Source organism: Paramormyrops kingsleyae, chromosome 10 (genome assembly GCF_048594095.1).
Source record: "Paramormyrops kingsleyae isolate MSU_618 chromosome 10, PKINGS_0.4, whole genome shotgun sequence".
In the NCBI taxonomy this organism is placed as follows: domain Eukaryota; kingdom Metazoa; phylum Chordata; class Actinopteri; order Osteoglossiformes; family Mormyridae; genus Paramormyrops; species Paramormyrops kingsleyae.
In genome coordinates, this window is record NC_132806.1 from 18,426,090 (window position 1) to 18,450,518 (window position 24,429).

At 38.8% G+C, this 24,429-nt stretch overlaps 1 protein-coding gene across 1 annotated transcript; it reads left to right on the forward strand.

The window, feature by feature from the left end:
* The first annotated feature begins 2,398 nt into the window (after positions 1 to 2,398).
* ercc6l (excision repair cross-complementation group 6-like) lies at positions 2,399 to 12,002 on the forward strand. The gene is made up of 3 exons (XM_023830548.2): positions 2,399 to 2,724; positions 2,852 to 2,893; positions 5,791 to 12,002. Exons 1-3 carry the CDS (start codon positions 2,663 to 2,665, stop codon positions 9,686 to 9,688), a joined length of 4,002 nt encoding a protein of 1,333 aa, XP_023686316.2. The 5' UTR covers positions 2,399 to 2,662; the 3' UTR covers positions 9,689 to 12,002.
* Positions 12,003 to 24,429: the final 12,427 nt, after the last annotated feature.

Here is a 24,429-nt window from a genome sequence, read left to right on the forward strand (position 1 = left end):
AACATTATGCTAAGCTTTCTTAAATAGAGAGCACATAGGGGGAAATTAATCTAAAATTAAATCTAGACTTCCACCTAGTGGTTAAAATTAGCCATAACAACGTGTTGAAATGTGTTATATGAGCAGGATGCAGCAGGGTATTTTTAATTCAAATTAAATGTTTTTCAGGAATACTACACCATGAAAATTCAATGCCTTCAGAAGAAATTGTGTCAAGATGGATAAAAGGACTCAATGTGTCTTATCAAAGATAAACCAAATAAACCCTACTGATTATTTTCCACTGCATTATGTTTTTCTTTAAATTGCTACATGGTATGTGTGAAGCTTGTGACTGACTTTGTGACAACATAAGATTTCTGAGAGGAAGGCGGAGCATGTATTTGTGAACAAGAGACAAGAAGCAGAGAAAATAATAAATAAACTGGATACTTTTTAGTTGATACCTTCTCAACAATAATTCATGCATCATTCAATAAAAAAAATCTGTTAAAATCAACAAACTGAATTAGTTCCAACTCCTGGAGCACAAGAATGGACTTCACTAAGATGGCCATGAAGCTAATATTTATAGCACATTAAAATCTAGGGAGTCACTCGACATTTCAAAATGGCAGCTACAAGCCAAATTTCCCCAAACACAAGGCCGTAAATGATAATTAGCTAGGAACCGGTTTAGATTACATCAATGGACATTTCTTTATACATATGATAGTAAATGAATAGTTGCAATAAGCTGGTACTTTTATACAGTCCTAAATGTCATTCTAGTTAGTAGTAGGTAAACTATTAATTAATGCATTAATAATAAATTATTAATACATTAAATATGAATCCTAACAAGTGTGGCTGAAAGGCATCTTTTCATTTGTAATGTATTGCTTTTGCAGTATTATTTTAACATAAGCATCTGTGCATGGAGAAACAACTTCTGATGTTACACAAAAAGATATGAATAAATCTAATTTGGTGATCCCGTAGATAAAATTGGAAGATAGACAGACAGACAGACAGACAGATAGATAGATAGATAGATAGATAGATAGATAGATAGATAGATAGATAGAATTCTATTTGTAATATATATAATAATTTGACTAAAATATCATTTGATAAAACACAAGCTATATTGAAAGGGCTAATTTCGACATCGTCATATACCTGTTCTGGAATACTGGTTAGGAGAGATACACATTCCAATTGATATTTAACAAAGTACTGACAATAAAAATACTTCATTTAGTATACGGTCAACTTAGGAGGGATTATTTTTCCAAATAAAGGGTTTGAGAAGTTGCTAATACGGAACTGCGTAACGAAACGTGTAACATTGTTCTAATGCTAACGTGCACTTCCTGTTACTTCCTGGAATCTGCACTTACACCTACATTGACTGAGCGGTTTGCTTGTGATGTATAATTGCCTAATGCAGGGGTGTCGAACTCCAGTCCTGGGGGGCCGGAGCCCTGTGTAGCTTAGTTCTTTCCCTGTTCCACAATAAATGATCTGGCTCAAGAGCTGTGTGGTAATTAGCAGAAGGACTTGAATAAGGCATGTTAAATGAGGGGAAACCCAAAAATATACAGGGGCCCCGGCCCCCCAGGACTGGAGTTTGACAACCGTGGCCTAATGTGTATGTTGCTTTGAACAAAAGCGTGACGGTACAGATAAACTCCAGTGTTTCGACGAGTGTAAGGTCAGCTAAAAGTACATAACGACTCTGCTAGTGATGTTAAGCTTGACACCGAAGCTCCGAGGCATGTGTAAAAAAAACGATACAGTGCATTCTGAAGCAGAACTTCGATGCTTCTTCCGTTCTACCCTAAACACGTGACCATGGTGATCCGAAGGCGTGAACCTCAGTAACCCCAATATACCACGTACTGAAGACCCTTTGAGGTTCTGGGATATGCAGCAGGCTGTGTATCCACACTTATACGAACTTGCAGTACAGTTTTTATGCACTCCAGCATCCTCCGTTCCATGTGAGCGGATATTCTCCAAAGCAGGAGAAGTGGTGAATAAAAAACGTAACCAACTGTTGAACAAATACTTTTCCTGAATAAAAATCTGTATACTAATGGCCCCTCTTCTGTTACACAAGCACCCCTTCCCAATGGTTTCCCAGTCCACAAGAAGTCACATTCAATTTCACCAGGTCATTAATTTTCATGACGCACTACAGACCATTAGAATTTTTACCAATTTATAAATATTCAGATTCACTGCACTCACTCAAAATTAAGTGTTATTTCCTTATTTGACCACTTGGTGTCACTAATGGTCACCATTTCGGAAGGCTACGAGTACTGAACCATTTTTCGACACACTTGAAAAGGAAGCTTCAGTGCTTTGAAAAGCTTCGTTTTGCCATCACTAGACTCTGCAGTTCTCCGTAACCATGGTTCGGCAACTTCACATTATCTCGCACTACCAGTTCGTTACTTCCGTTACCTTACATAACCTTACATAACTCATATTACGTCAGGAAATCCCCATTGGCGCTAGTGCACGGAGAAACTGGGCATGTGCGGAAGTACTTGGTTTAAACAAATTTGGCGCGGTGGAAAGTAGTTCCGTTTACACATCTTGTACCTTTTGGTTGCTGAGTTTTACATGTTCTGATTTAATTTCATGGTAACTACCAGAACGTATCGGGACGATGTCTCGCAATTGCGACGAAAATGACGGACCAGTTATTGACGTGACGGAAAAGATGCAAAAGTAAGTTAACAGCTTTTTTTGTTTGTTTTTTCACTTGCTGGGTGGACTCGTGTTTAGAACAATGCTTGAAAAAGCACAAAATAAAAAATGGCATTGTTTTGATCAATAAGCATTTTCCTTTTTTTAGGTCATCGTTATTGGATTCAGACGAAATGGAGACATATCACAGGTACTTGGCACACTTTTCACATGCAGTTAAAGTGAAGTTATGTGTGAAATTTGTTGACCGGTTTGGATTTCTGCCGTAAATGTTCCCGAGCCAAATTACGTCAGTAAAGTTAGTTTGCGGTTCGCTTTTCACGTTGCAAATGGCCATGAAAACCTTATATATGCACGAAAAAATACGAATTATGGCTTCTTGTGATAGTCCAGATATGTGAATTCAGAAAATACAAATACATTACGTAAAAACAGCCTTTAATGTATTTTGGCTATTTTTCATTAGCTTCTCACGTCAAAACCAGACATCCTTGACTCCAGAAGCGTCTCATATTAAACATCCTGATTTGTGAAAAATTTAACAAGTGATAATTTGTCCATATATCGCGTGTAAACCCATAAAAACATATTCACATTTTCGTGCATATATAAGGATTTTATGGCCGTTTTCAACGTGAAAAACGAACCGCAAACTAACTTTACCGACGTAGCCAAATTTACAGTGCGATGTCTGATATAAATGTACACTACCATTCAAAAGTTTTTGCATGTTACTTGACATCTACTAAAAAATACGCTCAATATTCTTTTTCAACAAATACATTTACAGTATATTCACCATCTGTGTACCTTTATTAGCAAAAAAGTGTCTGATCTCTGATTCATCAAAGTTATTTCCTGTAGCACTTCCTTCTACAAGGGACATTAAATACTGTTCAGTTTCACGGGATGAAACCGTTAACTAGTGCATTTATAATTAAAGGACAACCTAAAATTTGACTGCCATCACCACACAACCAGTTAATAGGATGTCAAGCATGCATTTACTTACTCTACATGTTGCGAAGGAAACTTTTGTTTTACTTATATTTTCATTTATAGTTGTTCACTCAACTTTGCATTGCTTAACAATAATTAAAAAAAACTACAGTTTATGAAATAAGTCGGAAAAGTGACAAAAAACAGTGGCGTGCAAAAACTTTTGACTGGTATTGTATACAAATAAATGTATGGGTTCTTGTTAATACTATTGTTCAGTAATTTTGTTAGTTTGCTGGGTAGTACAGTGTTGTTAAATTGTTTCTTATGCCTTAGTAGTAAGTACTTAAGCTTTCGGCTGCATGTTTTGTTTGCTGTTATACTTGCATGTCACTTCAGTGAAGTACATCACTTGGTCTCCTAGTTTTGATACCCCATTTTTTAACCAAGGTGTGTTTAAGTGAAAGAGAAATATTTCTACTTGTACATATAATTTAAAAATATAATCTTCCCTGCCAGAAATGAATATTGCCACTTAAATACTGAAATTTTTGGTCCTTTAAATGATTATTTAATTGTTGTGTAGGTATTTTTGTTCGCATAGACTTGCGTATGGGAGGTAAATCTTTTGCTCGGCACTTTTTTTTATACCTAATTCCCTTCTGTCAGCATGGGGCAGAGTATAAACAGAGTATTAACATTATTACCTCTGTGGGAGGGGGTAAATTTAAGTTAAAATAGCTAAGTACCATGATCATCAAACTTTTTTTTTATTCCTAGAAAATAAAATGCTTTTCAAAAACAGGTTTTTAAAAGGTTGTACAAATGTTCAACAATGTTTTTATTTATGTTTCTGAAACGATATCTGAACATTTCGGATTTTTTTAATCCTTGCATTTCCAGAAAAAAATGGATGTATATTTATATCTAAGGTATTGGATTGCTGAATAGTTTTAATTGATTGAGACATTGTATGTTAAGGCTACAGCTGTGCTCCACTTAAGGTGGCCGTGCACTTTAAACATTGTCCAGACAAAATGTAGTCAAACACATTGACGCAAACAATATCACATACTTCAAACGGGGCCACTTGGTACTGTTGTTTTGCAGTCCTATAAAATATTTTTGATGCAACGGACTCGCATACAGAGCACAAATAAACAACATGGAGAGTGTCGTTTAAAATGGAAGGTGCTATTTTTTTAATGGCTACTTTTGGGCTAATACTAGCAGTAGCCCAGACAGGGAAGCCAACTATTTACACGACACAAAATTATAAATTAAAACTAATGCGACATACCGTTCGTCACGGGTAAATTAGTGCGGCGCACCCAAACACTGTAGCGGATTCACGAACAACATGCCAATTAAATGGTTCGGTTTTGTGCTGTCAGACACAGACCAAAGAAGTCCTCGTTGCAAAGTCTGTTTGAAAACTTGCAACCAAAGGAAGCAGCACGACAAATTTATTCCAGCACCTAAAGCAGAGGCACACAGCTGAGTGGGAGAAGTGCAGCTCCCAGCAAAATGAAAATAGCCGCAGCACCAGCACAACATCCAAAGTTAAGCAAGCAACCGTCCCTGACAAGTTTTCGAACCGTGTGCCATATGATTAGAATGGGGCACGGTGGAAAGCGATAACAAACGCGGACGCGATGTATATTGCAAAAGACATGATGCCCCCCATACATGCTGTGGAAAAGCCGGGATTCATTAACATGCTTAAAGTTTTTACAATTTTCTAAAATTGTTTACAATGGCGTGGTCTGCCATCTCACTTACAAGCATATTTTTTGGCTTGTCAGATTGCACTTTAACTATAAAGTTAACTTGTTTTGAACCATTTATTTGACATCTATAGTTTGATCGGGGATTGGGAAAATCGATTAAAATCAAAAATTAGATTTATTGTGAAAAAAATCAGATTTTATTTTTAGGCCATATCACCCAGCTCTACTACATTGTATTGCTAAAACTTTTTTTTTATTTTATTATTTAATGGATACATCCACCTTTAGTTTGTAGTACTTTTTCCTCCTAGGTGCCTTATGTATTTAATCTTTTTCTATTTAGATATAAATCAAGAACTTCGTTGACTAGCTATTGGCAATTTTTTTTTCATCTTATGATTTTTCATTTTAAATACAGGTATGTTAAAGAGGGCAAAACTGCTGCTCGGCAAGGTGACATGTCAAAGTCCTTAGAGCTTTTCCGGTTGGCACATGAAATTCATCCCAGTGAAAAACTTCAAAGCAGAATCAAGATGATTGAAGAGGCCATAGAAGAAATGGCACGTCAGACATCGGAGGGCGAGGATGACGAGTTTGTTAATGTTAATGACAGTGGCCTAATGCTCTTCAAAGAATTGTATGATAAACTGTATGAACATCAAAAAGAAGGAATAGCATTTCTTTATGGCTTGCATAGAGATGGCAAAAATGGGGGTATTTTAGCTGATGATATGGGATTGGGAAAAACCATTCAGATTATTGGATTTCTTTCTGGAATGTATGATTCTGAATTGGTCAAATGTACCCTTCTTATAATGCCTACATCTTTAATTGGGAATTGGACAAAAGAATTTGCAAAGTGGACACCAGGAATGAGGGTTAAGGAGTTCCATGGCACTAATAAAACTGAGCGCAATAGGAACTTGGAGAAGATTCAGAGAAGAGGTGGTGTTCTAATAACTACATACCAAATGCTGATTAACAATTGGGAGCTTCTTGCATCTTACAGTGGCAAGGAGTTCTCATGGGATTACGTTATTCTCGATGAAGCACACAAAATTAAGACGTCTTCAACTAAAACTGCTAAAAGTGCACATTCCATACCAGCTAGGCATCGTATCCTACTCACTGGCACCCCCGTGCAGAACAATTTGAGGGAGATGTGGGCACTCTTTGACTTTGCTTGTCAAGGAGCTCTACTTGGCACATCTAAAACCTTTAAGGCTGAGTATGAGAACCCCATCACTCGAGCCAGGGAGAAGGATGCAACTCCTGGAGAAAGGGCCCTTGGCCTAAAAATTTCAGAAAATTTGATGAGCATCATAAAGCCTTACTTCTTACGGCGAACAAAGCAGGATGTTCAAAAGAAGAAGCAGAATTCAGCAAATACTGTTGATGCTCTGATTTTGGAAGACAAGGAGAACAAGAACCCAAATGCTGGTGAGATGCCAGCTCTGACAAGAAAAAATGACTTGATTGTGTGGACATACCTAAGTGCAGTCCAGGAGGACATTTACAACCAGTTCATATCACTTGATCACATCAAAGAACTGCTCATGACAACTCGCACACCACTAGTAGAACTGAACATTCTGAAGAAGTTGTGTGACCATCCCAGACTCTTGTCTGCTAGAGCTGTTGCTCAGCTAGGTCTGGAAGAGGGAGCCAGCCCCAGCAGTGGAAACCTAGATGACAATGAATCTGCTGCTTGTAGAATTGATAATATATCTGATGAGACCCTCATATCAGAATCTGGCAAGCTGACATTTCTTGTGTCTCTTTTGGAGAGACTGCGAGAAGAAAACTGTCGCACTCTTGTTTTCTCACAGTCAAGGAAAATGTTGGACGTTATTGAGAGGGTGTTGATTAACAAAGGTTTCAAGCTGGTGCGGATTGATGGCACTATAATTCATCTACATGAACGAGAGAGGCGCATTGCCCTTTTTCAGACAAATTCAAGTTACTCTGTGTTTCTTCTGACTACTCAAGTAGGAGGTGTTGGAATCACACTAACTGCAGCTAACAGAGTGGTCATTTTTGACCCTAGCTGGAATCCAGCAACTGATGCACAGGCTGTGGATCGGGCCTACAGAATTGGACAAAAGGAAAATGTTGTAATCTATCGGTTGATCACTTGTGGGACAGTGGAAGAGAAGATATACAGGAGGCAGGTATTCAAAGACTCCTTGATCAGACAGACTACTGGAGATAAGAAGAACCCATTCCGTTATTTTAGTCGACAGGAGCTGAAGGAGCTCTTCAAACTTGAAAACACCCGAACCTCTACAACACAGCTTCAGTTGCAGTCAATGCATTCTAAGCAGAGACGAACAGATCCCAAGTTGGATGAGCATATTGCCTATTTGCACACTATGGATATGTTTGGGGTCTCTGACCATGACCTCATGTTTTCTCATGATGCTGCAGCTCACGAGGACCACCCAGACAATGAGGAATCGCATTTATACATTGAAAACCGGGTTCAGAAGGCACATGAGCTAATGAAAGTGGAGTCAGAGCTGCACATGAAATTTAGAGAGAGCATTGCTTCAAACACTGAACCTGCATATCTCCGACAGCCAGGTTCACAAAGCAAAAATTCAGGAAGAAATCCTGTCAACTTAGAACCCACCTTCCATGTCAGAGGTAGTAGCGACAGTGATGACCATACTTCAGTGGTAGACCTCACCCAGTCTGACTCTGAGAATGTCCAAAATGTGATTCCTGAACTAACGCCTGTAAAAATGGAGCCCACCACTCCGGTCAGGTTAAATGATGACAGTGGGAGCTGTCCTTCAGTTATAGACCTCACTCACACTGAACATGAACAAAATATATGTGCTGAAAGAATTCCTGTCAAAGCAGAGCTTACTTCTGTCTCCATGCAATCGCCGTTTGACACTGAGGAACATGTTCAAAATGTAAGCATGAAATTAAATGAACTTGTTCTTGGTAATACCTATGTGGATTCTGTGGAAAAGTATGTTGAGTCTGAGACTCTAAAAATTGACAGATCTCTTGTAGTAGCATCTCAAGCAAAGGCTGATATTTCTGGAAACTCCTCTGATGAACCTGAGAGCAGCATGACATATGTTGCTCTTACTAAGAATGTTCTGCTTATGAATGACCATGCTTCCAAAGAGTCTGCAAGTGTTTCTCATGATTTGCTGAAATCTACCAATTCAAAAAAACATGTAGAGTCTCCAGAGGACCAAAATCTCTCTCTTCATGGTACCCCATTAGAGGAAGTTGAGCCGGTAAATTTTTTACCAAAGTTGAGAGACTCCATTCTTCAGAATTCAGATTTTGATCATGATAGTGTTGCTGATCCTGGAATTAAAACGGATTCCCATCTTGAATCTTTTCAGGGAAACTTTAATTTACAGTTGGAGGATAGTGATGGTAGTTTTTCCCCTGAAAACCAGGAAAGTAGCCTTCAAGAAGCAAGCCCTGACATCCAGTTACATATGGACAGCAGCTCTACAGAAGAAGACCCAATGAAAATTTCTGGTGGTGAGTTTGGTAGTGCCCCCCAGGTGAAGGACACAAGTGATTGTTCCATAAGTAATGAGGAGTCAGTAGCAGAGTTATCCTTTATCCATGTTGTTCGTCAAAAGAAAAAATCTCAGGCAATTTGTTACAGTGATGATGAGGACAATGAGGGAAGTCTTTTAGTGGTAAGTTCACCTATGGAATCTTTCAAAGGAGTGGGGTCTTCTACTCCTAGACATGAAAGAAGTGTCTTGGCGTGTTCCACACCTCACAGGAAGAGTGTAGGTGGAAATACATCTGTTGCATCTCGAAGATCTTTAATAGAAGCTGTAGTGGATGATGTGGAAGATTTAGATGAAGACATGGAGGAAGCTGAGGAGGAGGCCTCTGAGTACCACAGCAGTGCAGCTGATGTAGATGGCTCTGGAAGCGAGTTCGTCATGGAAGAGGAGGAACCTAGTGGAGAGACTTTAAACACAGAGAATGAAGAGGAGGAGGAGCAGGGGAGGGGCAGAGAATCTGGCAGTGAGTGGGATGGGAGTTATCTGGAAGAATCGACTGGAGATCTTGAGCTGGCTTCTGATGAAAAAATGGATGAATGTAGGTCATCACAGAGTAAGATTGTCCCTGCCATAGTTTCTAATATGTCATTTTCACATGGTGATGAGTATGAAAAGCTGGTGAGAAGAGGGAAAGAATGCCACTTGGAAGGGAAGCTTAAAGAAGCTTTGGATTTCTTTGTTAAAGCACTTGACATCAGAAGTGGAGATCCTGAAATTCAGTTATTGACCATACAACTATATCGTCAGCTTAGTAAGCACTGAAATGTGCTGTACTTCTTAAATTTAAAAAGTACAAGTTAGATTCAGGTTTACTCTTTATATAATCTGTTGAATGCTAATACATTTTGGGTAATTAATATTACACAATGCATAATTCTGAATCATTCAAGCACTTTTTGTTTAAAACCGTATGTTTAAATAGTATGTTTAAATAGTATTGTTTTCCTTCTGTTCTATTCTGCTGAACGTTAATAGGATCATTTTTAAAAAAAAAAGGAAATTACTTGTAAAATATGCTTTTTGTAGCTCTTGATACTGTGGTCATATGGTGGCACTACAGGTACCAGTGTATTGTATAATTATTCTATTACCTATTATTCAAATTCAAGTGTCTAGATTTTGGCTACTTCATCTACTTTTTGAAATATACAGATACTTCTGAAAACCTCTGATGTCATTGGGAGTGAAGTAAGGGCATGAGTTGCATTAAGCATTATATTCAGTGATGTATTTCTGTCCCTCCCCCACCCCAACTAATCAGTCCTTGCCAAACCCTTTGAAGGTGAAATGCCCTATATTAATTTATTCTGTGGTTTGATTAGCTGCATGACACATTATGACCAATTAGAATACATTTTTGAATAAAACAATTTTCCTGCTTAAGCGCAGAGCATAATTGTCTGTGGTGCATCTCTTCTACATCGCCAAGCTGATTGAATAAAAAGAATTGTAATGAAATTGTTAGTTAAAACTACCCATGTGTGGTCAAGACAACATTAATGATCGTTAACTTCTCATTCTTGGTTTTCTATTGTTCTGGGGTATAAGTAAAATGTAATTTGAGTAGAGATGAAGCAATCAATGCAATGTGTGCTAGCCAAATGATGTATAATGGGGAACACAAGCATACAATTTTAATGTCATTATGTTAGTTTGCCATCCATTGATATATTTTTTTTGTGAAAGGCCATATTAATTGTGAGCGGGCGAGGGGGGTATTCTCTTTTTGCCAGTGCAGCAATGTGTATATTATGTACGCAATGTGATTATTTTTGACTTAAGCTGACGCCTAAGATCATTGGAGAAGTGAAAGACCCAGTAAAATTTGGAATAGTTTCAAAGGTAAATTCTAGAAAGCTATTGTGGAGTGACAGTCTTTAAAATTCATTGTCACACATTTAGGCTCAATATTTAAATAATAGAATGTGTCCTTTAACAGAACCAATCATAATATGAAGTGCAGAGTAGTTGCAGCATAAACACAGAGCATTGGTGAAGTAAATTCTTACATTTAAACTTTTCTCACATTGCTTTAATTTCTTTCTTTGAACTGGTGTTTATATACTTGAAGTGACTTTTGCATTTTATGTGACTAAAGAGGGACACCTGAAGCAATGTCTGCCTCTGGATCTGTATCTCTTGTATTGTTTAGAACTTATGTAAAATGACATCCATGTTTTTTGCTGTCATATAAAATATCACAGACATCTTTCTCTTTTGGCCTTGCAGTCCTTCCTAAATGTATAAATGATCCAATTTGCCATTTACTGGTGCTAAGAACCAACACTCAAAAAAATTGACATTGTTGAGTGCACCCTAAAACTCCTGTCCTTGGTTAAAAGTAAAAATGCCCTAGAGAATTCTCATTTATGGTTCAAGCCCATTAGCCTATTGCTTAACCTCTAATGGTTTCCTTTTGATTTTACTGATGGAGTGGGGGTGTTACCAGTGGATCGATCAGCGGAACAGATTTAATAAATAAATCAGCAAATGCACTTAATTGAAATGCTGCACAAGAGAATATATGGTGTTATACATTTAGACATTGACTATGTAAACCCTATGTTGATTGTCCTGATCAAAAAGGAAAAATTCAAATCTTGAAGTCATGGCCTCCATCCGTACAAGTTTGACTTTCCAGCCTCTTGCATTTCCTGTCCTTTTTTTTTTTTTTTTTTTTTTTTTTTTATTATTATTATATAGCTTGGCTGATATGATTTTTATTGTACTTTTCTAGTCAGGCCAGACTATGGATAATATAGCCATTTTCCTTCCTGCAAGAAGAAGCTGATTTTTTTTCAGAAGAAAAACATAATGGACTATGTGTATTAAGTCAACATATGATTTTCCATCCATTAATTATCTTTTGTTGTTTTTAATTATTTTTGTTAATTGTTCATTGTGGAATTTAGCTGTAAATTTAGTCTTTTCCTTCTGATGTTTTCATTATCTTCTGTGTTTCAGATAAATGTAATCCAGTCACCCAGGTGGACATGAGCCCTTTTCAAACTTTAGGGTTTCTTTTCCGATCTGGCTTTCTTTGATGTGAGTAAAAGGTCACTTGACTGCATATCAACTTGTCGTATACGTGCATCTTTTGTGACAAATTAATATGCATGGTTGACATTCAAAATTGTTAGAACTTGGGTCTGTTCCACAGCTTCACTATGGATATGCGGATACGGCAGCCACCTAGAAATCCTCCAGCCTAACAATGCCATTGCTGATCTGAAAGCTGCCTTTTCTTTCTCCTCACACTGTGACCAGATATGGACTGGGTCAGCTGTGATGGCTCTTTACAGGTTAATGCATGCTGTAAGTTCTGTCAAGATAGTGAAAACTGAGGGAATCACTAATATCAGTCTGTACGACTTTTCTAAATGCAAATGCACAGCATGTAGAATAAGAAAATGGTTATATAAATTTTGGAATAAATGTATCACTAAGTTTATTTTGAGAAGTTGTGGTTCACTGAAAAGAATAATGCAAAGCTACTTACCTTTGCATCCATTTCTGTAGGCCATGCAATCTCAGAACCCTTTTGCAACCCTCTTACATTTGTTGAACTTTATTCTTCTGTCACATTTGACATTAAATATGCCAGTTTTGTGGTTGCTGTCAGTGATGCACAACATTTTAGCACCAAGTAAGTCTTTGGGTGTGAGATGAAGTCCCGAGAGCATACAACAGCAAGAACCCAGATGAATTTACATATAGTGCTAGACACATAGTGCAAACTGATTTTAAAAATACATGGTGCAGGAAAAGAATACTGAAAAAGAAGGTAAGAGTAAGAGGTATTACCATACATGCCCTTGTTACACTATATCCTAATTTGAGAACTTTTGTATTTGGGTGCTCTGATATGAAATCATGTTTCTATCATTGCTTTTCTTAATGGTCTTTAAAATGCTGAAATCATAAGTTAATTTTAAGAGATTCTGTAGCAGATGTTTTTCAAATCTATTTCAGTAAAGAATATCAGACTTGGGAGCTACAGTTTCATCACAAAGGGAAAATACATGAAGTAAAGGACTGTTTGTACCAGATTTCGGTGTACACCTTGCATGCAAAAATGAATTTGTGATACTATGTACCAATTAAACCTGAAGTGCTCCGCTAGTCTGGAAATACAAACAATGAAAAAAATATGGCTGTTAAAATCGTTGCTAGTTTATGGAATGTTTTCACTAATGAAATGTATACAGTAATCCAGGAGAACTTTATGGAATGGATGGGTCTGCTCCACTTGCTTAGGAGACTTGTTTGTTGACTTCATATTGACAGTGGTCAAAGCAACCTGGAATCTGAAGAACTGGAGAAAAGCAGACTTCAATTGCATTGGCAATCACAATCTCTGGCATGTTTACATATAAATGCATACACATTTGTGTTTGTCACTCTTGGGTGAGATATCAATGTGTTCTTAAAGCTATGGAAAGTTACCTCGAGTGATCAATCAGTGCCTTTGCTTTATTCAAGAAGGGTGTTGTGGAGAACAACAAGAATACGGTGGACATACTGATAAATGTGTGGTGCGGTCCCAATTCTACTGTTGAAGAGGAAAAATACATTCAATACATTGCTCTTTGAGTATAACCCACTGGACACAGACAGGAAATCATTTGCTAGACAGGTCGATCCAAACTCAACTCAAGTTACCCTAATGAAACTTTCCTCTCAGCCCTAAATTGCAAGATGTTATTTGACACGTGGCTACTTAGCGACTTCAGTATGGGCTCTCAGGTGAACTGTTAAACAGGGCATAATATGGGTGAGTGCCTGTTCAGCATGAGCCGGCGAGATTGACATTTAAAGACGTTTCGCTGATCACATGGCAGAGTGTTGGCACCACAGGGGGAGATAAGGCCTTTCCAACATGAGCGGTAGTGCCCCCCAACGGTAATCGCCCAATGATGCTGAAAATGGATAGTATTATATGTGCCCCCAAGGGGAATGACTATAGAGTCACCCCTCTAGTCGACAGCTTCCACTGCTGCCAACCAAGAGTTATTTTGGTGCTGATTCCGCCTGAAATGGATTTATATTTGGAAAGATTTTAAAGCCACTTACATTGTAATGTCTGATCACATTTGGTATTTTAAATGTAGCTTAATCCCTCCCGTCCAACCTATCTCCTCTTCCAACCTGTTATCAAAATCGTGGGGGACCTAGGAGATCCTGGGCAGCACAGAGAACAAGGCTGAGGTACACTCTGAATGTGATGCAGCTTGTTGAATTCATAAACAAACACTAGAGGGAGTGCTTTCCTTAAAAACACTCATTTGGCTATTAGACTCTAACCAAAAGGCCTCTTTTTGGTATAGTCTTCAAAGCCTATGTGGAACTTGAATTATTTATCATCATGTAACTTTTGTCCAATAAAAAACAAAGAAACAGACAAACTTGGAGAATATGTCACCTTTTAGTAGTTCCGTAAGTCCTATTTAATTGGGTCGTTTCAAGAACGGTTTTGCACATCACATAACTTTTCCTTGACTATGCATCCCATGCACAAAAAAATGAACAAGTATCAACACTTGAAATGACTGTTCATACCAAGAAATACTTGAAAGAAATTTGTCGATTTGAAGGACGTGTCATTTGAGTGCACTTTGCATAGATTTAATAGAAGGTCCCGTGATTTGGCCCACTGGAGAGCTTTGCTGACTGAGCAAAGGATCCCATCATTTGCACTCTTGTAAGTAATACTGTATAGCAGAGATATGGAAGGCCTGACTTTAGCCTATAACACATTAGTTTGTTTGTTAGTAATGTAGTCTTGAGCATTCAGTTGATTTTCTTACTCATTAATCCTAAAAATAATATATTTCATGTGAAATAATCTAAGGTACACGTTTTAGAGCTTGATAATAAACTTTATGGAGTTAAACCATATTAAATTTGTTGCCAAATATTTAAATAAAGAGGCATTGAGTTGTAACAATGTGCACACAGATGGATGCCATTACCAAAGTCATAAATGAAATTTGAATCTAAATGATGGCTCAATTCATGCACCCTGACAAGCCTAAATGGCTGTCATAAATTTTCAGGTATTTCTCATAAAATAAAAGCACATGAACTGCAGAGGACGTGAGTGGCAACATCATTTGTTGTGCGAACAGAAGAGTCATAATAACTGTATTTTTGGTGTGTATTTCGTGTTTTATCAGGAGTATGACAAATGACGAAAACACATGCCTAAGGTCGCATTTATGCAGCCCTTTTCCCCAGAGGTTCTGCATTTGGGTTCAAGCCTAGCATGACAGAGACATCTGTTAACCCATCTGTGGCCTGATCTTGTGTGGTGACGGTGGCACTTTAGCGAATTACAGATGTGGTGTTGGTCCCTGGGGAAGCAAAATGGAATTAAACTCTGGCTAAACAAACATTGCTGGTATTTCCCATGAAGATGGCCAATTTAAGTGCACTCCTCTTATTCAGTGCACTGGATGTAGGGGCCCTGCATATCCACAGAATATCTGACAATGAATGATGAATGTAAATATACATGTGGTTATCACCTTGAGCAACCTCAACTTATTCTTTTACGCGCACATTTTAATTTCGCTCAAAAATGAACCAATTGATTTCCCCTTCTTCCTCTCAGCCAATGAAAAACAGGAAGCACATCTGATAGATTTTAGCATGGACTCAGCTGAGAAGGTGTGCTGCTGTGCTAGGAACAAGGGCTCACAGATCAAGGACAAGCCTCAAGCTAACGGGGCCCGTTTTAGACCGAGGTCAGGAAACCACTCATCCGTTACTATTAATGTTGCCTTAAATAGTTCAACTTAGTTACCCCAGGAGTTATATTAGAATATCTAGTAAATCCTTGTTATGTAACCAAACGCAGGCCATAACCAACCCAAGGGACTTACTTAGTAGTGGGTCAGCCTTTGAAGAAAAATGTTTCTATATGAAGACTACTATGTTTACGCAAGTGCCAAAAATATAAGCCTTGTAGAAGCACAGTTTGTGAAAAAGGAGAGAACACTTCAACCATCCTTCTTCATCCATGTGAGTGCCTTAATAATCATTGGCAGGAGATCCAATTCCTCATGCTTTGTCTTAAATGCTTGTGGGTTTGATGTCTGTCCTGGCTGTTTTGACCCGTGGTATTTGCTTGTTCTTCCTCATTGTGTGACTCTCCACCAGATAATCTGTTTCCTCCCACAGTGCGAAGATGTGCCGTTTTGGTGAAGTGTGTCTCCACTCTGACAAATTTGCTGTGGTGTGTGTGAGCAGCTTGTAACGGCTTGACATCCTGTGCGCACCTTAAGCTGCGTTCCCAGAGATCCACAGTCTTCACAATCCATAGTTTTCACATTGTTATAACTACATACAGACAATCCCTAAGAAGGGATTCTATACATCCACTACAGAATTGCAAGAAGATTCTATAATTGTGAAGAGTTATGTAACATTTTAAAAAAATTTGAAAAGGGTATTGTTAAAATCCACAATCTATGTTTCGAGATGTTTTTTCTTTGCCCAGTCCTTTATCAAAGGCAGGAAATGAAAAGGAATATTTTTCTGCCTGTTTTGTTTTCATGGAAATTTTTGCCATTTTAATCATAGTAAGAAACGTATCACATTTGTCATGTTCTCTGTGCAATGCAGCACACGGCCTGTGAGCCGGCTTTTGGTTTTGAAAAGTGTAGGCACATGTTGGAAAGTATGAACCAGGCCAAAATGGCCTCTGACAGTGCCCAGAGGAGTTGAGGTATGGACACTTTTTTATTTTTACACTTCCTCGCTGAGACACTCACTAACATCCAGAAATGGATGGTGTTCACTTCCAGGAAATCAGCTTTGCTTTGCTCACGTGGAGAGCTTGGCAAGAACGCAGCACTGCAGAAAGACATTGTTTTCTCAGAAGAGAACAGCAGAATGAAGCTGGGACTTCATGCATGAGCTCGTCACATAAGATGATACATGCATGAGATCAAATGCAATAGCTGCATTTTGCAGCTGGACTTAACGTTGCAATGGATGCAGGAGGAGATGAACTAACATAGTTCACACTTTATAGTGGCACTCTGGCTGTAATTCAGTTTAAACAGACACAGATCGACGGCTCCATCCCTTCTACACCATTAATGTTCCTGCATCACCATCTCTAAATTCCTAATATTTCAGCTGCAGCAAATCCCTACTTTAAGGAAAGTCTGAGGCATTCAACATCTGAGACCAGAAGTAACTGATTCTTGGTTGCAATTTGACTTTTACACGCTTTGGAGTATGTCCAAGGGATTTGCAATGGAATGCCCTACAGTTATTTTCCATGTGATACACGGACAGCATGGCTTAGTAAAGCTATGAAATTTAGCTACTGAGTTGGGGGTAATTCATCACCAGCTATTTATTGTTTCCAGTAGTTCTACCGTCCACAACTTAAGGCGGATTTATGTTATTTTAAACTTATATATTTATCATTTTTCTGCTGGCAGTATAGTTCTCTCAAAGTGTTGGTAGAGTATCAGTAGAAATATGTAGGCTTCACGCATGCAATAGCACAGCAGAGGCTTTCATTCGGAAGCATGTCAACAAACAGCCGGGTTGATTTCTAACGCACGCTCACAGGGACCATGGCAGATCCATTGTGTGCTTGCTTTGAAGTGGGGGTGATCGCAGAATAGATTTCTGCTATGCTGTGAACTAGCCTGCAGCTCAATAGTTCCACAGAGTGGAGCCAGTTTCCAACAACAATCCATCATTTTGACTGCTGAATGACTGTACTCCTACCAGTGCACATTAATCATTCACTTCACTCATCCCGTGGTGGTAGGGAATTAGGCTGATTCTCATTCAGATTGTTTAACCAAACTGTTCCTGTCCCACAAGAGATACACTTCGATGGCAGTAGGACCCCATAAAAAATGCATTTCCTGTAATGACAGTAAAGTTCAAACCCTTCAGCAAAATACAGGAAGAATTTTGATCATGCCTGTTTTATCATACTTTTCCTTTATGATATGGATATAATAAGAATGATCTGATTAATGCTTTGAGGCGAGACATTTTTGGCATTAAACTGAAATTTGTCTAAGCATTTCCCTGCACTTTTTATAGTGCATCATACAGCCAGACTGAATTGGTTCTGGCATTATGGTAAATAGTTGCTGAGTGAAGAATGCAATTTTATCATTTTATCTCCTGGAAGTCCCAAAAGTACTCTTCAGTGACGGCGTGTATCCTGAGATGCTCATGGATCACCAGCCGTATCTGCTGCTTTTGCCTGTGTCTCTGCAGCACCTTCTCCTGAAATTCCTTGCCACGTTCTCACACTCAAACAGACCTAGTCTTGGACTGGAAACACTAGCTGCATTTCACAGGATGTCTCCAATGTTCTTCCAATGCTTAGAAGCTGATTGTCTTCCTGGATTTTAGGTGGAGAACAGTTACACAGTGTTAATAATAGCAACACTGAAGCACCCTTTATGTAATATTTAGCTTATTTACAGCATCCTCTTCCCTTATTTGTTTTTGATTCTTATTTGTTCTGGTACCCTGGTGTTGTAAGAGCAGATAATGACAATAACTTCATTTATATGTATGGTGCCATGCAATAATAAAGGTAGCAGCTATTAAAAGTTATTCCACCTAAACCCAAAGATACCACAGAATATTATTATTTGTTGCTGTTGCCATTAGAATTCTTTTCTTTTCCTCAGAGCATTGTAGCTTGTAGATATCACTGAAAAAAATGCTTCTGTAGTATAATTAAATCAGAAGCAGGATGACATTTTTCTTGTTGCCCGGAAAATTGTTTTATTACAAAAGGATTTGGGTATAAATAAATTACTTGTGGAAGGACATATGCAGCAAACATATGTTCTCATATTACTACCTCTAAAAAGCCTTTAAAATTAAATCTGCATTCCCTTATTGATGAATATATACTATATATTTTATTGTTGTTCTAATTCAGGATAATGGATATACACTTTGTGACTCAGACATCACTTTGTGTTTGTTTCCAGTTCATCGTCCTTTCCTGGTGGTCGGCTAGGACTCTCCAAGGTCAGAGTCTGATGTAAAAGCCCATCTTTGTTGTGGTGACCCACCCTGCAGAAATGGAGAGTATATGTTGTCATTACTGTCCTTCCCAGACTCCCCCCACAGAAAATGAGGTCCTTTTCTGAGATCCATACATCTACGTAATAGCCACCTTCTGTGGCTCATTTCACTTCTTTGCTCTAGTAGAATTCCCCTTTCAGTCTGGTATTTCTGAAAGACCCTTTAGTATATAGAAATACATTTATTTTAGCAGTGACTCTGATGAAAATGAAGCCTATCTAAAATAGCAGCATGAAGACAAGCTAAGTTGAATACTTTTTTATTTCAGAATTAATGAAAATTAACAGATTATCAAAACTACTATACGAGAATAACTGGGTGACATATCAGTTGTATATTGAGTAAGTCTACAATAAGGAGCTTGAAGCTTAAAAATTAAATCTAATTTTTGATCTTGTCCTTGCTCTGTGATGTACTTTTCAGATAGGGGTAGTGGCATATATTCTTATATTATACTAACAAAACCATCTATCTTCTGTAGTTTGGCCTATAAGGTCTAGAGCCTATTGGGAGAGCAACTAGGATGGGGTGCCAACCTCTTGCAGGGCACACTCACACGGGCAGTTTGGTAACTTCAGTTTATGTTTTTGGACTGTAAGAGGAACCCAAGCATGCAGAGGAAACCCACACGATGACATGGAGAGAACATCCATCCATCCATCCATCACCGTTACCACTCAATCCCAACTGCGGTTGTGGGGGGGAGACCGGAGACTATCCCGGGAACAATGGGCATAGGCAGGAACCAACCCTGAGCAGTCGCCAACACACCACAGGGGCACACACACAGTCACGCGCACACACAGTCACACGCACACACAGTCACGCGCACACACAGTCACGCACACACACTCATGGGGCCAACTTAGAGTCGCCAATTAACTTATTGTGCACACCTTTGGACTGTGGGAGGAAACCGGAGCCCCCAGCAGAAACCCACGCAAACATGGGGAGAGCATGCGAACTCCACACAGAAAGGTCCTACACCCGAGCACGGAGAGAACATGCAAACTGCATGTGTGTGGAGCCATGGTGAGCACTGGTCCCACAACATTGATAACCACTGTGCCACCATGCAGACCCCTAACACAACCATGCTGAGTAGAATCCTTCTAGAAATTTCAAGGACCCGCCATCTGAATACGTTTGCTATCTTGAGGGCAGCAATATTTTAGCCAGGCTTCAGGGGCCTTTTAATATTTAATCATCATCATTATTTAATTCCATTTCTTGCAATTTATAGTGGTAGCATGAGATGATACATGATCTTCACAATATTACTAGTCTCAATATTAATTTGTTTGTCATATGTGATTATTTTGGTGGACAGTCAGCTTTGGCTTGCTGGGTAGAGAAGATTCTTGGTCAATAGAGAAAAAGCTTTGAAATGTATTTGATAGAGTCTGAAGTAAAGGAAATATGTAGTCATTTATATCAATTGACCTGACAAGCCAAGGATATTTGTATCAATTATGCAATGGAAACTGAACTAAGTTCATCCTCCCCTATGCTACATTTGGCTGAGTTATATCTGGATTATTTTTGCTTTTTGGAATAAGAAACCTGTACCAAGGCAAGCACAATCTGTCTGGATTAGATTACAGTAAGTTTGAAAGAGGATCTTTAATGGTTTCTGCAATTATACTCTTTCACAAATGTCCTCCCAGACTTCAACCACCTAAACACACCATTGATGACCTTCAGTTGGCCTCATCTACCAAAATGGTCAGAAATGGTCATTTATCTGGTGCTATATTATGACCTGCATTGCCGCTTTTTCGCTAAAAACAGAGTTCCGTAAGTCTGCTCCATGCCTGTTGAGCTCCTGTCAGAATCAACTACTCTTGTTCATTCCATTGTTATACAAGGGGTCTATTTGTGAGAAGTGTTTACAATGCACATTCAGCACTCCAGTGACTAATTGCATTCTCTGTTAAGCCCCACACAAAGTTATAACATGACTTTTTTTATAAACAGGAAATCTCCGTATCCATCCATCCATCTTCCCGTTGCTTACCCTGCTCAGGGTCTTGGGGGGCCTGGAGCCTATCCAAGAGAAAATAAATCACCAGGCTGGGTGGTATGTTAGTCATTTCATCTGGCTTAATGTGCCATTCAGTGTAATGCATGCGTCACATTTGGTGTTCAATAAATTGTATCCTCTACATGCCATTTACTTTTCCCTCTTTTTCCACAGTTGATGCTTTCGGTGTCTTGAGTCGGCTGTTTACTTCATCACGGGAACAGAAAAAACCTTCCTTCTGCTGGTGTGTCTGTGCACTTGAAAGCTGTAATTGGGTCACTGGGAGCCCATTTTTCTCTTTGTCAAATGCCTCTTAGCAGAGTTTTAATCACAGTCACTTAAGCTACTGTTTCTGTGTGATTAGCACACTAACAGGATGTTAAGGATGTCAAACATCAATACTGTCAAAGCAGGGAGCAGAGGTCTGGACTTTTGCCACAGCAAATAAGGAGCTTTATTTACAAGTCTAGATAGAGATCAAAAACAGCCCTGAACTTTCCTTTTTTATTATTTGTGTTTTCTTTTTTCAGTGAAGGAAAAGTGCTAGATGTGTTAAAGATTCCTTTGAGGAAGCTGAGTTGAAATAAGTACTGTTCCACTTACGTTTCTGTGCCTGTTGCTGCCTATAGCTGTGCACTCCTATTAATGTGTATTTTGAAGCTACCGCTTCTCACTTTACATTGTAACATGTTACTCTGTGTTGTGAATGTAGGGTTTGGTGGAGACACATATCAGATTTACCTTTTACTCTATATTGATGTGCTTTCCCCATATGGTTCTACAAATGGTGTCAGGTGACTGTGTCTGGGGGTCATAGTCAGGTCACTCCTTTGTATGTCAACTAAGGGTCATGTTAGGATGGTAGGAAACCTATAGGTAGCCTGGAGTCCAGATAAAAGGTGTGACCTTTTAAACAGGCCTAACTGGTATAGGATAAAACACCATCTGTCCCTGAATAAGGGGGTACGGAAGGTCGCTATTCTGGCTGTTTTATATTAGTCCAGCTAGGATAACTGGCATTGCAGATGTCAACTTAGGGCCAATGCAAGGAAGTTTTTTTTTAACTTCTTAGTAGCCTGAGAGGAGGCAAAGGTCACCATTGTGACTATTGTTCATCCCACACACGATATTTGAAGATGGAATCTGCATGGAACCTAGCTAAAGAAAACTACCAGACACTCAATGAAATGGAAACAGCAAAAGCGTTTCACACACAAAGTCCACACGTCTTGTGTGAGGTTCCTGTGTCTCCATTGAAATGGTTTTTGTCCCAGGTTATAGGTCAAAGATGGTGACCTTCATTCTCCACAAAAGGCATAATAGTTACTAAAAGCGTACAGCTTTCTTATGTAAGATTTCATTCTTAGAGAGCAAAGTTATTGACGGCAGTAAAATGGCTTTGGAATATACCATTTTGAGGGTATTTTGATAGAATACTTTAACTGAACAGATAAATGCATGTTTATGGATGAATGGTCCATTCCATTATGTATTATACGTCTTTATATAGATGTACCTGCTGTCTGTACATGTTGCATATCACTGGCAGATCATCTCAATGTATTCATATATATTTGAGGCTGAGGCTACATACACCTTGGCTAACGAATTTCAAACTCAAATCTTCCCAAGACATTTTGTGTTACCAAACAATTCATGTGTTGCAATTTGAGTAACTATTTCCATAAGAGTTTATTCAAAATAATAGTAAAGAAACAGACCTACTTTAGCTTTTAGTCACAATGTCAGATTTACAGAGGGTCAAAAGCTGGTATACTGTACATTTTTTTAGTATTTGCTGTTGTTGACTTTTAATTGCTTAACTTGTAGGCCTTCCACAAGCTTCTTACAATATTTTGCTATGATTTTGACCCATTTATAATAAAATAAGTGTAACTGGGTTAAAGCTGTGGACCTTCTTTCTCAGACAGTTTTTTTTTCTGTTCAGGCCTCAAATTTTCTGTTGGATTCCACTCCCATAGTTTCACATTACTGTCTGAAAGAAATTTAGTTGCGCCTTCGGAGGTATGCTTTGGATCACTGTCCTGTTGAAAGACCCAGTTGCGACTTAGCTTTAGCTTTCTGCCTGATGTCTTGAGATGTTGCTTCAGAATTTCAAGATAATGCTCCTTTTTTCGAGATCTATTCTATGATGTATCCCAGTCCCTTTCCCTGCCAAACACCCCACAACATGATGCCCCCCCCATGCTTCAAGGCTGGGATGGTGTTCTTTGGATTAAGAGCCCCACCCTTGATCCTCCATATATAGTGCTGATCATTATAGCCAAACAGTTCAAATTTTGTTTCATGTGACTGGACACGCATCCAGATATGTCTGTCCTGGTTATCAGCAGCAAATTATAATCTGCCTTCTTTATGTGGATTTTGGAGTAATAGCTTCTTCCTTGGTTGACAGCCTTTCAGGCCATGCTGATAAAGTGATTTCTTAATTGTCAGTGATGACTTTTGTTCATGATGCTTCTAACTTTGTCACCAGTTCCTAAGTCCTAAGTCTGGGCTTTTTTTGAACCTTTCAAATAAAGGTTTGTTCATCCCCAGGAGTTCATTAGTGCCTCCTTCCTGAATGAAGTCTGCTTGGTCCGAAGTTTACCCACAATTTTGAAAAGGTGCCAATAATTTCGTCCGGCCCATTTTTGGAGTTCTGTGCGAAATAATGTCAAATTTGGCTTTTTTTCTCTGTTTTTTTGTGTTGATCCAATGCACATAAAGGAAATAACATGTGTATACCAAAACATTTCTAATTGCAATAATTTTCAGGGAGAAATGGTGCATTTTCTGGAAAAAGTCCAGGGGTGCCGATAATTTCGGCCATGACTGTATGCTATATGGACAAAACTATTGGGACACCTGGCCATTGCACCTACAGGAACTTTCATGACATCCCATTCTAAATCCATAGACATCAATATGGATTTGTCCTCCCTTTGCAGCTAAAACAGCTGCCACACTTCTTGGAAGGCTTTCTACAAGATTTTGGAGTGTGTCTATGGAAATGTTTGCCCATTCATCAAGAAGAGCATTTGTGAGGTCAGGCACTGATGCTGGACATGAAGACCTAGCTTGCAATCTCCATTCTAGTTCATTCCACACCAAAGTCACCCAGCCATGGTCTTTATGGGCCTGGTGTCATGCTGGAACAGAAAAGAGCATTCCCAAAACTCTTCCCACAAGATTGGAAGCATAGAATTGTCCAAAATGGGAGGAATTTCATGAACTGACTTATTGCAAAGGTGGCATCCTATGACAGCACCACACTTGAATTCACTGAGCTCTTTGGACTAACCCATTCTTTCACAAATGTTTGTAAACCTGACTGCATGGCTAGGCGCTTGATTTTATACACCTGTGGCAATGGGTCTGAATGAAACCCTTT

What these genes read in the sequence shown, in the direction of transcription:
- ercc6l (XM_023830548.2), top strand. Translation starts at nt 2,663, where the DNA reads ATGTCTCGCAATTGCGACGAAAATGACGGACCAGTTATTGACGTGACG. An exon ending in GTGACGGAAAAGATGCAAAA is followed by an intron (nt 2,725 to 2,851) that starts GTAAGTTAACAG and finishes TCCTTTTTTTAG; the next exon opens with GTCATCGTTATTGGATTCAG. An exon ending in GAAATGGAGACATATCACAG is followed by an intron (nt 2,894 to 5,790) that starts GTACTTGGCACA and finishes TTTTAAATACAG; the next exon opens with GTATGTTAAAGAGGGCAAAA.